The following is a 14,587-nucleotide window of genomic DNA, read 5'->3' as shown; positions in this document are numbered from 1 at the left end:
TTTCACCATATTCTTCAATAGGAATTATTTTTTTTTGCTGCCAACCAACATATTATTGTGACCCTGCTTCCTTTGAAGCAGGAAACTTTCTGTAGTGAATATTCAGGACCTTCGCAAACCCGCCGGAGGCGTTTGATTCCCCGGGGGGTGGGGTGCGGGGGGGAAGCAGCCGAGAGCGCCTTTTGCTCAGAGCCGCTTGGGGCAATGTCACTCTGAGCCTCCTGTCCCATTTGGTGCAATGCACCTTTTGGCAGGCAACACTTGCAAAATATGTCAGGCAACCTCCAGCCGCGGTGTAAGTGTTCAGAGCAGGATGCAGAAAGAGACATGCTGTGACTATCGCCACGTCTGGTGAGGCAGCAGATGGCTCCCACACATTTGCTCCTGAAAATGCTTCTCCAGTGGCTAGATCCTCTCTTGCTGGTCTGTGCTCTGAGGGATTTTAATTGCTGTTATGAAGTAACTTTATTGTGTTACAAAGAAGCTACAAGACATCCTCAGGACCTGTACTAGAGAAATTCACGGAGAAACCACCCTTTACGGAAGGACCCACAACCTGAAACCCCGGAGCCTGTGACACTCTGTTCTTGTGCCTCAGGGTCTGGTCTCTGCAGCCAGTCACAGGCTCCGAGCCGAATTTTAGACGTGACAAAGCAGGTGAATGTAAGGAGTGAGGAGTCTCCTGTACTCTGTCGTATGGCTGTGACCCCGCAAGATGCAGGCATGTACCTACTGAGAGGTGCCTGAGTGTCACCCCTGGGGACGCAGAGCTCATGCCCGTCACATTGTCCAGTGACACTTTCTCTGGATTTTTATGGTGGGTGCATTGTTAGCTTCATACCTATCTTTTCTGTGCCATTTGGTCTGCAACATCTTATTTCCACTGGTAAGCCTCTAAACTGGGACAGAAGTAAGGGACACACTTTAATTTCTCATCTGATCTACTCTTAAGTATCTTTTTGGACTTGTCAAATACGTGAAAGATCTAGAAGGTTGCCAGGCAAAACTGCAGCGAGTATTGCTTACTGTTAACACTTGGCAGTTAAATCCTTCAGCCCTGAATGGTGTGTTATTTGATGGTTCCCCCTAGAAGACGAAGAGGTGAAGAAACAGTAGAGTTTGAACACACACAGCAAAAAGATACAAATCAACAGCAATTAGGAAGGTTAAACGAAAGAGAAAAAAATCCCAGCCAAATCCCCTTTCATGTGTCCATCCTGTTTACATTCTGTGCTGGAATAACGCTGATCTGACTCACTGCTGGCATTAATGAAGTTTGCACCTCTGGGTGAGCAATTTAATTTATCTCAGTAAGCCAAAGCTCATTATAGCAGTCCATAAATGCTATCAGATGAAAGCAGCATCCCTCAGCAATCTTGGGGATTAAAGCAAGGAGGCATTCAACTGACAAGGCTTCTGCTGGAAAGACTGCAGTCAGAGCATGTGTGTTACAGGCTGAGGGGGCACAATTCCTCCATTTCTGCTGCGGATTTCTCTGTAATGGGAAAGTGAGCTGGAGCCTCCACAACACTCCTCTGGAGGTGAGCAGCTCCATTTCCCCCCCTCCTCTCTGAACACTTCTACTTAGGATTCATCAGCCCCAGCACCAGCTTGGGAGATCGGGGGGGGCGCGTCTGGGGGCTCCACAGGTTGGCTGCGGGTGATGGCTCCGCTGCAGGGAGCAAGAGGCTCTGCGGAGGGGCAGGGACTGGCGGCACGAAGGCACACAAAGAGGGTCAGGGTGGGAGGAGGAAAATGGCTGATTCTCTCATTCTGTCCCCTTGGGTGTGGAAACCTCCTTGTCACACACGTCCCCTCCCATGCCGGATCCAGCTACTTGAAATGCAGCTTCCACTGCGGCACTGGCTTCCCCTCGCCCTGCTCTGGGTGAGGCCGTGCAGCACCCACTCCGTCCTTCCACTGCGCCCCCGAAGCCAGGGCTGCCAGCGGCTGCGGCACAGAGTGCCAGCAGCTGCGGCACACAGCACCAGTTGCTCTGGCACACAGTGCCATCCATTGGGGTGATGGAGCGAGCCCGGCTGGATGCTCCCTGGCAGAGGTGCTCGGTGGAAATGGTTTCTCCAGCAGTAGGAGTGATCTTTACCACCTTTGTGGGACAGTCCCTGCGTGGGCTGAGGGAGGGGGCTGCCCCGGGGGGGGGGTGCAGGTGAGGGTCTTGGGCTCTGTGGCCCTGCTCCTGCACCCTGAAGTGTTTGGGTGCTGCGGCTGCTTTCCCTTGCAGAGCAGCTTTGGTGCCAGGCTGAGCCGGGGGAGCGATGAGCAGATGGCACTGTCGCTGCACTGCAGGGATGCGCTGGGAACCAGCAGCAGAGATTTCAGTGGCGCAGAGAAAACCGTCTCCCACTGCAACACACACACCGAGCGACCCAGTCCTGCGTGTCCTGCAGTCACCTGATCCCTTGAAAGCCACGATGAGCACACTGAGGGGAGTTTGTGTGTTTTCAGCGAGGCGAGACATGCTGACCAAATAATCGGCTTCTAATGGGTGCACAGCATGTGGATGTGCCAAGTCTGTAATTTTGGGACTATAATTGTCAGCAAATTATTGATGCTGTGGTGGAAGGTTGAAGTTAAGGAGAACGATTCTCATTTCACAGGATTTCTCTGAAGACCGCAGTACAGAAGGTGCCCATCTCCTGAGGAGGACCTGGTGGGATGCTCTTCTGTGCACACTTGGAAACCGGCCCGGCAGCAGCTGCGCTGCGCATTTGTGCTGTGCTTCCCCAGGCTCCGCTGTTTGGGGTTGTGCGGGGAACGGTGCTGGGGCAGCCCCAACCCGGCGGTGTTCGTTGTGGGAATGATAGTCAGCGCTGGTAGGATTTCTCCAGTCTGCTGTCACCACCAAGAGTGAGCTGACACTCACTGAGCATCAGTTACCACTTGACAATCATCTCCATTGTCTCTGTGATCAAAACAGCAACGCGGGGAACTGTGGCTGTGAGTGGCAGGTACGTCTGCGGGGTTGTGTCAGATCTCTTCCACCCACTGCTCTACCTGTCAAATCTAAATGTAATTTACTGTGATACAGGCACGGTGTCACCCAGGAGGCACAGCATTCCTGGTACGTGTGATGCAGCTGGGAGATCTCGTCTGTGTCTGCCTCTGTGTGCATCCCAACGCTCTGCAGATGCCGGTGAGGAAAAGGCAGAACAGAGGCAGGAGGAATCTTTCCCTTGACTTCCCGACAAACCCAGATAGATGGATCGAGGTCGACACTTGCTGTAGATCCAGGATGCTCAGACATACAGCCCTGAAAACTTCACTGTGGGCCCCGGCAGCCCGTGGGGTCTGACCACAGCCCCACAGATCCTTCCAGAGCCACCCCCTGTGCTGGGCTGGGGACTGGAGCGGGTGGTCCCAGGCAGCGTGGGCAGCACCAGCAGGGCAGAGCAGGGAGATGGCAGCACCAGCTCAGGACCTGCGCAGGAGTGGGAAACCTCATCTCCGAGCACTTTGCCTGCATCCAGGTGTGGAGAGGTGCCATGGCAGGCAGCCAGCCAGTGGGCAGCCATCCTCCAGACCCCAGTGGGGTCTCAGCAGCCTCCCTGGTGAGGGAAGGCTTTTGTGGGCTCCCAAGGTCTATCCTAAGTGAGCCTGGGGGCCAAGGCCGAGCTCCCACAGGCTGCTGACTGGCAAATGCTGCCAGGCTTTATCTCCTGCCTGTTCATTTTTCCGGTGTCCTTGAGAGCAGAGGAGAGGGACCGCTAGAGCCCTGTGTGAAAATAAAGGGAGGTGGAACAAGGAGCCGGGCAGGGCAGGCTGGCACGTCCTCGGCCCTGCCAGGGGCTGGGGAAGCAGGGAGGGATCTCAGGGGGAGGCACGGGGCTGAGCCCTAGGGGAGAGATAGTGAGAAGAGTTCCCTCAGTGGCCTGTGCCTACTTCTGGCTGTAAATCACAAACCCGGTCCGTTCAGATGGCCCCAGCACCTCGGCTGCGTGCCCCTGCGCAATGAAAGCCCACATCTGGAGAGCTGGCTGAAAAAACGGGCCAGAGGAGTGAGCACCAATTCCACTGGGAAAACTTGCTGTTTTCTCTGGCCGATGGTTCCCCTTGGTAGTCCATGGCAGCGGCCCATCCTGGGGAGCAGTGGCCAGTGCCGTGCTGTGCTGGGGGTCGCTGATCCGCAGCTCAGAGTGTGCAGCAGCGAGTGCCCGGCCCCAGCACTGACACCGGCACCTCCCTGACAGCTCCCACAGCGGCAGCACGTCCCCCCACCGACACCCCCACAGGGCAGTGACCAGACAAAACTATCCCTCTCAAATCTGCAGCTTAAATACAGTGAGAAAACTACCACAGCAGAACACAAACTGAACTGGCTAACATGAGACTTACAAGGGAAATGTTACTAAACTGAGCTGATAGCGAAAGATTGACTCAGGAGCACAAAAGAGACAAAGGCAGCAAGAGCCGCCTGCCCAATCAAACAGACCTGCCACTGTGCAAAAATACCCCAAACTAATCCTCTTTGGAGCTGCCTACAGCTGGAGCGGTCTAGCAGAAGAGGAGTCTGACTCACAAACCCTCTGCCTTCGTCTGCCACTCTCTGAGCCTTTGGGAGTCATCCCCTTATCTCAGGGGTCCGTAGGGGCTCCCTCCCAACCAGCACCTTTCATCCACCACAAGAGCTGTTATTTTCACAACTGTGAAAATAATTCACTGATAGGGCAAATGCTATGAAAGGTCGTAGGAAGAGCAGTAAGAGACAGAGGGTTGTGCTTTGACTGCTTCTTCCTAATTTGGGGCGTGGGAGATGCCCAGAGAGCAGGAAGGCACGTCTGTATTTCTCAGAGCTGGGCAACAGCAAACAAGGGTGTAAAGCAACTGTCGGAGCTGGGCTGTGGTCCTGTCATGCAGCTGAACGTGACCCTCCTCTGCGCTCCCACTGCAGCCACCCAGACACCCATAAATCTGCCACCCGGCGGAGCCAGACGACATGCAGCCGGCCCCAGGCCCCTGCCCTCCTGGCTGCTTTCCTGCCTTTGTGCTCCGCTTCCTGAGCAGCCCCAGCCTGGCTCGCACAGCTCCAGGGCCAGCCTGGAGCGTGGCTCCACAGGACAAGGCCACATTCATGCAGAGCTCCTGCCGGCCTCGGTCAGCAGACTGCATTCGTGTGACGAGCAGGGCTGCTGTCGCAAACAAAGCCCCTGGAAACACGGGGGCTGGCTAATCTGCAGGCTGGCCAGAGCCTTACATAAAACGCTGCCAGCAGTGCTGGGAGTGCCCTGCCCAGAGCGGGCATCATGCCGGGTTTTGCTTGGATTGGGAGTTCTGGAGCACTGGAGTGACACAGAAACTTCCCCAGTACATGTTCTGATTACCCTGCAGGTGGTCTTTGCTTTCTTTTTTGGGGTGGATGTTTTCTTTTTCAGGGGCTCTTTGACTTAGTGGTCACTCTGCAATGGCTGGGGGCTGTTAGGGAAGAGGAGGTGATCACCAAGCAGCGGACAAACAAGGCGTGGATCTGACTGCGCTCCTCACACGCAAACCTGCACTGAATCAGCAGTCTTGATGGCAAGTGTGATACCCGACACAGATCCCAGCACCGATCCCAGCCAGGGCGGGGGCTGCTGTCTGCTGGCGGATGCTTCGCGAGCAGGAAGAGAGGCTGGATGCACTGATCTGTCTCCGCACCCTGCCTTATTTATCTGTCTTTAGTTACAGGACTAGAGCTCTACTCCTCCCTCTTGTCTGCGAGCCAGTCCCTGCCTCATCTCTGCCGCACGCAGCCATTTCAGGGCTACGAGCGGACAGATGTTTATTAAACCTCCCAGCAAGTGACATCAGTTACAATAAATTGTAGAAGTAACTCAGCGAGATGACACTCCAGCCAAACAGCCATTTCAAACGTGTCTCCAGAGAAGATGCAAGCAGTTTTTTTGCTTGAGAGGAAATATTAAGCAAAACCAAAAAAAAAAAAAGAAAGAGAAGGTGGTGTGGGGGAAGATGCGCAGGACAGCGCGGCCGGGGGGGCAGGCTCCGCAAAGCTGCAGCCGCAGCGCAGAGGACAAGGGCTGCGGCCTACGGGAGCTTGAGTAATTAACGCAGTAATTAACGCCCAGGCTGCTGCGGCGGCCCGGCGGAGGCCGGACGAGCAAATCCCCCCCGCTCCTCTCCCCCGGCATCAGCTTCAGACCCGCCAGGGAACCGACAACGGGAGGGGCAGCGGCGGGGGGGAGCGGTGCAGGGCCTCCGCCGGGACACCGGGCTGCGGGGGGGCGGCCGCCGTCGAGCCGGGAGCGGGGCCGGGAGGGGGAGGCGCCCGGGGAAGGCGCGCCCCCCCCCGCCGCTCCGCTCTGGCCCCGCCCGCCCCGTCCCGCCCCCGGCCGCGCCCCGCGCCCCGGCTTTTCCCCGCCCGCCGCCGCCCCGCGCCCGCAGCCGCCGCCGCCGCTCCCGCCGCTCCGCCATGTCCGCCGAGCCCGCCCCGGCCGCCGCCGCCGCCCCCCTCGAGCAGGCCCCCGAGCCCCCGGCGGGCGGCGGGGAGGCGGCCGAGCACCGGGCGCTGGTGCTGACGGGCTTCGGCGGCTACGAGAAGGTGAAGGTGCAGGCGCGGCGCGGCGCCGGCCCCCGGCCCGGTGAGGTCTCGGTGCGGGTCCGCGCCTGCGGCCTCAACTTCGCCGACCTGATGGCGCGGCAGGGGCTGTACGACCGGCTGCCGCCGCCGCCCGTCTGCCCCGGCATGGAGTGCGCCGGCACCGTCCGCGCCGTCGGCGACGGCGTCAGCGACCGACAGGTGAGGGGCGGCCCGGCCCCGCCGCACTGCGGGGGCCCCGCCCGTCCCCGCCGGGCTCCGAGCCCCGTCCCCCGTGTCGTTCCCCCACGCCCAGAGGGCCCGATGCCGGCACCCCCGGCACGGCCGCTCCACCGCGGGAGGCGGCGGCGCTCGGGTGACCGTCCCTCGGCCGGGGTCCCCGTCGGGGCGGGCGGCGGAGCCCCGCTCCCTGTCCAGGGAGCGCCCGTCGCGGTCCCGCCCGCGGAAGCCCCGCGGCGGCGGACAAAGCCCCCGGACAAAGGGGCCGCTGGGCTGCGTGGGCAGGACGTCCCTGCACGTCCCTGTCCCTGCCCGTCCCCGCCCGTCCCGTCCCGCCTAGCCTCCCGGGGCCCGGCTGCCCTCGCCGCCTGCCCGCACTAAGGGCCGGGGTTGTCGGGCTCTGTGGTCGTGGGGACAAGCTGGATGCCATCGTGTTCCTCGGGGACCGGCAGGTGTATCTGCGTGTACAACGTTTTTGTGTCAGCAACGAGAGCTGGTGGGATGTTGGCCCAAAGCGTGACTGAGCTGTTTCTGGACACGTTTGTGACCGAGCTCTTAAACTGCACGAACATGAAAGGAAATGGCTCCAGCCGCTGCAGAGCTGTCCAGAGCCCTCTGAGGGTGGCAAGGGGTGGGCACCAGCAGGTGGGATGCTCCTGGTGCTGGGTTTGTGGGCCGCGAGCCTTTGGCTGCTGCATTTCTGCCAACTCGGGAGGACAGAGTTGGCTTTGTGTGTCCCAGACCTTTGGGTCTTATGGCTGTTGCAATTTTGGGGCTTTAAGATGATTCCTGGGTGCACAACTAGAAAAACAAAGTGTCTCAAAAAAAGCAACAGTGTCAAAGATGATTCCCTCCCCTCCAGGAAAACATCTTGGTTTATTCAAGTGTAAATGCCAAACCCACACTCCGAGGAGCCTTTCTCCTCCCTGCCTTGGCTCTGCTCGCTGGTACGACTGCTTGGTGTTTTGCTCTCTCCCTCCCATTACAAAGAGAGCAGATGTTCCTCGCCCAGTGGGATAAGAACAGATTTTGGGGGATGCCTCACGCTTCAGGTCTGAGGCTTAGACTTGGGAGGTTTTCCTCAGGCTGGACATGCTTTTTCCAGGGCTGATCCTGTTAAGCATTGCCCCGAGCCTCCTGCATGTTGGCAGAATGATGCTTGCCGGGGGGGGGGGGGGGGGGAGCAGTAATATTTCGTGGTGTTCAGACTCCTGCTCCCAGCTTGGGCAGGGAGGGCAGGACAGGGGCCCCATCCCTCTTGGGGGGGCAGCTGGCAGTGGGTTAGCACACTGGGTGAGAGCTGGAGCCTGGGGCGTCCATGGTTCCTCTAAGGCTCCTGGTGTGTGTCCAGGTCTGTGGGGAGAGGTGCTGTGGGGCGGTTTGCCCCACAAGCGGAGCACAGGCTGTGGCTCCTGCCCAAGCCCAGGGGCGCTGAGTCCCTGCGGACCCTCTGCACAGAGAATGGCCATATGTACCCACTCTGGCCTACGGAGGGCATGGGTGTGATGACTTCTGCTAACCTGGGGCTTGTTTCAGACAGCCTTGTCCTCTGTTTGGTTTTAGGTTGGTGATAAGGTGATGGTCCTGGCTAGATCAGGGCTCTGGCAAGAAGTCGTGAACGTGACGGCCAGTCAGACTTTCCTGATGCCTGAGGGGATGAGCTTTGAGGAAGCGGCTGCTCTTCTTGTCAACTACATCACTGCCTACATGATCCTGTTTGACTTTGGGAACCTGAGACCCAACCAGAGCGTCCTCATCCACATGGCTGCAGGTAAATAGTTCTTCCCAGCCTGTGCCAAGACTCTTGGTCTCAACGTGCAGCTTCTGAGTGGGTGACATGGGTGGGGGAGCGATCGGAGCGGGGCTGGACTGGGAGAGTGTCACCTGCCAGGTGCCTTCACGCTGATCCAGGCGCTGGCAAATGCTGAACCCGTTTCCCAGCAGCTGGGGTCGGTCTCCCCCAGCGTGTCCCAGGTGTCAGCCTGCCCCAACAAAACCTTTATTCTGTACCCTCCTGGCTCTGTGATGGGTACAGAGAGGGGTGATTTGCCTGTCCAGAGGCTTTTCTGACTGCTGGGGCTGTTTGCTTCTAAGTCTTTCTCACTGCTGGTTTTCAGGTGGTGTGGGAACTGCTGCCATCCAGCTGTGCAAGACTGTAGAAAATGTCACCATTTTTGGCACAGCATCTGCCTCCAAGCACGAGTCACTCAAGGAGAGCGGAGTCAATCACCCCATTGACTACAGAACAATGGACTATGCAGAGGAGGTCCGGAAAATCTCTCCCAAAGGTACTGTGTGGTGGGGGACTATAACTGTCCTGCATTTCTTTCAAGTGGAAAGAAACTTTTAGTTACTTTAAATTCCCTCCAGGTGTTGACATTGTCCTGGACCCCCTGGGAGGATCCGATACCTCCAAAGCATTTAACCTGTTGAAGCCGATGGGCAAACTCATCACGTACGGTGAGTGTGAGCAGCTGCTCGAGCCCCAGCGTAGGAGGGACTGTGGTGGCAGGGTGGCTGTGGATCCGCATGGGAGCGCTTTGTGCCTGCACGTGCAGCCGTGAGGGAGCGGGGCTGCTGCTGACTGCTCTCTCTGTGCTGTAGTCCGGTTATTTCCCAAAGGCTTTAGGATGCTTTGCCTGGGTGAGGCACCGAGGGGAACGAGATTTGTGCCTTCTCCTGAGAGCTCTGGTCATGGGCCCCAAGGCTCTGCCCTCCCATGGTGAGATCCCTCTCTGAGTGTGAGCCGGTGTCCACAGGGGAAGCTGGAATGTCCTCACGGGGGAACACTGGCACAGCTGCTTTGTCCAGGCTGATTTAATGCACAGCACTAATAGAGCCTTGCTTTTCTCCTAGAGGATGTGTGGGTGACAAGGTTTGAGGCTACTGAATACTTATCTCTCCATTCCCCAGCTCTGAAACACTGTGATTTTGTCCCGTAGACAAAGCCCTCACACAGCCCCCAGCGGGATTCCAGACACTTGCACCACTGTGTGGCCTCTGCTGTCCCAGCACTGTGGCGTGTGGCTCCCCTGGAGAAGCCTGGCTGCAGAAGGGCAGTGCTGTCCCGACAGCCTGGATGGGACTTGTAACCCTTGCCTGCCTCTACCCACGCTCCAGTCGAGCTGCGCTGCTGCTGCCCTCCTAAGAGTTGTTGCTCTATATTTTTGCAATATATGGGTGCCGATAATCCAAATTCTGCATATCTTGAGGCTGAGGCAGGTACCTGCTTCCATTGAAGGTTGACTGGACATATCCTGATCCAGTTCTCGCCTCTCTCCTCCATCGCTGTGAGCGGCTGTTGCCCTGCGTGTTGTCTGAGCTGTTGGGATGCCCACTGCCTCTCGGGCTGTGTTGATTCCAGCTCATTGCGGCTTGTCTTCTTTTTTAGGGGTAGCAAACCTGCTCACTGGGCAGAAAAAGAACCTCATGGCTATGGCTAAAACTTGGTGGAACCAGTTCAGCATCAATGCCTTGCAGCTCCTCCACCATAATAAGGCTGTATGTGGCTACCACCTTGGATATATGGATGAAGAATTTGAGCTTGTCGGAGGTGTTGTAGCCAAGCTGATTAGCCTGTACAGTCAAGGCAAAATCAAGCCCAAAATAGACTCTGTGTGGCCCTTTGATCAGGTAAGTCTGAGCTAACGCATAGGCTGGCAGCACCCAGAAATTACTGGGTGATTGTTTTCTGCACAGTGAGCTCTGGATCGGTGTGAGCACCTTGTTCATGGAGGCTGAACTGTTGCAAATGTTTAATAACCATCTGTTCTCAGACATCCAGTGCCTTTTTCCTTTTAAGATATTAAGGGGGAGTGAAGTGGCCGGGCTCTTCTGCTGCAGTGCACAGAGCTGGGCAATGCCAGACAGCGTCCCTGGGGAGTAGGGGGGGTGCTCAGCTGCGCTCTGGGGGTGGCAGCTGCCCATGGAGGGGCTGGGTTGTGCATCAGGCTGGAGACTGCCTGCGTCTGCGCTTTGTAATTAAGCAGACGGCTGGGAAGGTTGCTGCTGCCCTTCCAGGAGTGAAAAAGAGCCCAGGCAGTGAAGCAGAATGAGGATGATGGCAGGGAGTGGCAGGTTTTTCAGCAGCTCTGTTCTGCTCAGTGTTGTTCCATCGATGTGTCCAGGCAGAGTCAGGTTCTTGGAAATCCTTTCTGGGGTAGGACTAATTGCAGGGGAGCAAAGGACTTGGTAATGATCAGGTGCTCTTAGTACCTGAGAACTACTCTGATACAAATGCTGAAGGAAAACTGTTGATTCCAGGCCTGGCCCGGGTGCTGTTTTGCTTAAAAAATAATGATAATATAATAAAAATCTGTTCTGTGGTTGTGAAGGTGGTAGAAGCATTGTCCTTCTGGATGTTGACTGGGTTTCTGCAGTGCTCTCCTCTGTTTGGAGAGGAACCTGTGGTGACACACTTCATTCTTCCACAGTTTGTGTAGCAGAACATTCTTGTGTATGTCACAGTTGGTCTGTGAATTCTTGAGGAGAGTTTCCCACAGGCAGAGGCAGGCTGGGGTAGCTGCCCAACTCTGTCCAAAATGCATCGTGCAGAGGCACCCAAATGCTTGGCACTTCCTTGGTCTGCCAGGAAAGCTGCCTCCTGAGTAGCCCTGGGCTAGTGTGGGTGGACCAAGGGGCCCAGGAAGGGCATAACCGCACTGGGTGACGGGTGTGGGTCTCACCAGATCCCTGTTCTTCCAGGTGGCAGATGCCATGAGGCAGATGCAAGAGAAGAAGAATGTTGGAAAGGTCATCCTGGTTCCTGAGGCACCCAAGGAAGAATCCAAAAAAGAGGAGAACTAAGGAGAAGAGATGTGTGCAGATTGTGAATTCATGGTTTAACTCCCTGATCTTTGGGACCTGGAAATGGACAGATCAGTAGCTTCCATCTTCAGTTCACCAGTACAAGAACATCGTGGTTAAGGTTCAGATGAGGTTTGCATGCTCTCGCTGTGACTGACCCTTTGCCAGACATGCCTCCTGCCCTAGCTCTCTGTTTTGAAGCCTGTTTATTTCATACGTTTTTCTAATCACTTGTTTCTCTATTGAATTTCCAAACTAACCTGATTTTTCTCTGGCAGCGCAGCTGAAGCTTCCAGGCAGTTGGTGATTAACAACTGCAGAGCCTCTCACTGTACAAACATACTGTACCAACTGCCAAGTATCTCCCCACACACAGCCCTGCTGAAGCAGTTGTGCTGCCGCCGTTGAGAACTCGTTCAGCAGGAGAATGGACCCACCTTAGGATGTGTCCTCAGCTGCTGGCCTGGTTTAATTCTAGCACGGGCTGCTCTTTCCCCTCTGCTTTTGTTGGCCTCTAACACCAGTCAGATAGTAACAGGTCACGTTGTCTTTGCCTTGTGAATAACCATCCTGGCTTTTTGGAGTCTATGGCGTATTGCACTTAATTTACAGTCACTTCTCTGTGCAGTCAGCAAATAACCTGATGGGCTGTGTCTGAACACAGAAGAAAAGTTTCAATTAGGTAACTTGATCTTGTCCATTTTCTGATTCCAAACCATATAGGGAGACCTAAACTGTGTCTGATTTCTAGAGACCATAAGGACTCAACTGTGTCTCAAATGACTGGAACAATTGGTGTTGGCTCTGTGCTTTATTAATGTTGGGCTCCAATTGGTATTGTTAAGGCTGAACTTCACCTTCGTGTTTGTATTTCCAAGGGCTGCAGTGTTGAATCAGACTTCAGCAAGATGGGAACAAAATAAGCCCCTGTTAGTGCTTGCTTTGTGCTGTGCCCTGTTGTGGTTTGGGAAGGAACTTGCAAGAGCCAGTCCTGTGAGCCCGGAGCTTCCCGGGAGCCTGGGCTGGGTCTTTCTGTGCCATGCACCCAGCAAAGCTGTCACCAGTGTAGAGGGCAAATGCCCAGCTGTGTCAGACTTTTGGCCTGGGCATCTTGAGTAGTTTAAGTTGTGCTTTCTGTTCTCTCTAGCGAGCTCGGTAGATGTCAGCGCAGACCAGCTCCCACCTCGTGGTTCAGTGCTGCAGAAAAGCTTGACTCTTCTTCCCCTGAAACTGCAAGTCTTGGGACCCCTGGGCTCTCTTCCAGCACCAAAGGTTTAAGAGCTGCTCGGGGTGCTCTTCCCAGACCAGAACTCAGTTTCTCTTCCTCTTTTCTTCCATGCATTTGGAAATGTAGCTGTGCAGAGACCCAAACCTAGTTCTGTGAGCACTTTGTGTCCGGGGTGGTGCCCTCTGTCCCTGCTGGACTCCGTGTTCAGCCCTGGGTGACTGCGGTGCTGTTTGTGCTTGCTTTGAGGCTTTGTCATGGGTTGTGGGTGCTGTCAGGCTTTTAGACTTCATTTTGGATTTGAAAAGGTAAACCTGAGGGTGCTGAGAAGAGCTGCCCATCATGGAGGAGCTCAGGCTGCAGGAGCAAACCTCACTACCAGGAGTCTGCAGGAGGGAAGGCGCCGGGTGGGCGACAGGCCCCATGTGTGAAGCCCCTTTGCTGCTCGAGAGCAGCCAAGCTCCGCGCAGGGCAGGGGGTTCCTGTGGGGGTGAGGAGCATGGCTCCTTCCTCAGCCCGCTCTATCCTCCAGCAGGGCTCCTTCCTGTCAGCGCAGCTTGTATTTCGGGTGCCTGGGTCTGCCCCTGGGTCTGCCGCCTTTCAGAAACACGTGGGCACAGCCTCCAGGGGACTTGCCCTGGGCACCTTTAAGTGTTAAACCACCTCATTCCCTACGGCTTCAGAGGAGGCTGGAGCCCTGTCACAGATCCCTGTCAGTCTGTCTCTCACACTTGATACGTGGTCTGAAGACACTCGCAAGCAGAAATCTTAACCTTTCTGAATCCAGAATCTCACTGCTCCTCCTCTCCACCTGCCCTATCCTGCTAATTTAGATTAAATCCAACAGTGTCTAATGCTGCTTTGCCAGGTCTGACAACAGGATTGTCTAAATTGCTGAAATGGGAAGTCTGGACCTGTTCCTTCAAGAAACTGGACTTGACCTTGATGAAAGAGCAGCATGCTCAAACGGCACACAGCCCTGGGCCTCTCCAGGTTCTGCACACTTGTAAAGGGGAAAACCATCAAACTGTTTCACAAGTAACATCCTCCCCCTGCTTTGCTCTCAGCCGAGTGCTTGGTGCCTTACGTGGGTGCCCTTGGGTCAGGGGGCGCAGCTGGGCTCCCACCGCAGCAGGGTGTGGGGTCTCGCAGCCCCCCATGGACACCCTGACACTGCCTCTGCTGTGCCGCAGAAAACAGCATCTCAGTGCCTTCTGCACGCCCGGGAACACTGGGAAGTCAGCGGAGCCTTTTCCATTCTGGCCTTTCAAAGTATTGCCAAAACCCTGCTATGACTTTGGTGAGCTCCGTTCTGTGAACACCGGTGTCGTCTGCCTTACTGTGAATAAGACGGTCCCTTTCCATGTCTCGCAGCCTTTCCCAGGCTGTCCTGGTGGTTCTGGGCTCCCCCATCCATCAGAGCCCATGCAGAGCCCTTGTCTCCCCCAGGGTGGCCGTGTGGCTCCAGCCGGTGCTCGAGCAAGGCTTTATCTGCTCCCAAGGCTTTATCTGCTCCTGCCTTGGCTCTTGGGAAACAGCCCAGGCTCCTGATGCTCTCTGGGCGGTAGCTCCTGTTTCTTCTACCTGTGAATTCCTGGGGCCCTTGTTGGGGCTCAGTTACTGCCCTTCAGAGTTCAGCACTGACTGATTTATGTCCCTTGGTAGCAACAATGTTTTCTACAGAAAAACCGAGATTAAACCTAACCTTGCTCCTCTCTGCCTCCCTGGTCAGTGCTCTGCTCCAGGTGGTCGTGGCTGGTCAGTTTTTTGGTTCTGCTTTTTTTTTT

The 14,587-nt window shown here is 56.1% G+C and overlaps 1 protein-coding gene across 1 annotated transcript; it reads left to right on the top strand.

Annotated features, from left to right (window-relative positions):
• The first annotated feature begins 6,424 nt into the window (after positions 1 to 6,424).
• VAT1 (vesicle amine transport 1) lies at positions 6,425 to 12,511 on the top strand. The gene is made up of 6 exons (XM_074162833.1): positions 6,425 to 6,751; positions 8,333 to 8,540; positions 8,887 to 9,057; positions 9,140 to 9,229; positions 10,161 to 10,402; positions 11,474 to 12,511. Exons 1-6 carry the CDS (start codon positions 6,425 to 6,427, stop codon positions 11,573 to 11,575), a joined length of 1,140 nt encoding a protein of 379 aa, XP_074018934.1. The 3' UTR covers positions 11,576 to 12,511.
• The last annotated feature ends 2,076 nt before the right edge of the window (positions 12,512 to 14,587 follow it).

The sequence above is a fragment of the Numenius arquata genome, chromosome 23 (genome assembly GCF_964106895.1).
Source record: "Numenius arquata chromosome 23, bNumArq3.hap1.1, whole genome shotgun sequence".
Taxonomy (NCBI): Eukaryota; Metazoa; Chordata; class Aves; order Charadriiformes; family Scolopacidae; genus Numenius; species Numenius arquata.
This window is presented reverse-complemented; position numbering and strand designations above follow the sequence as displayed.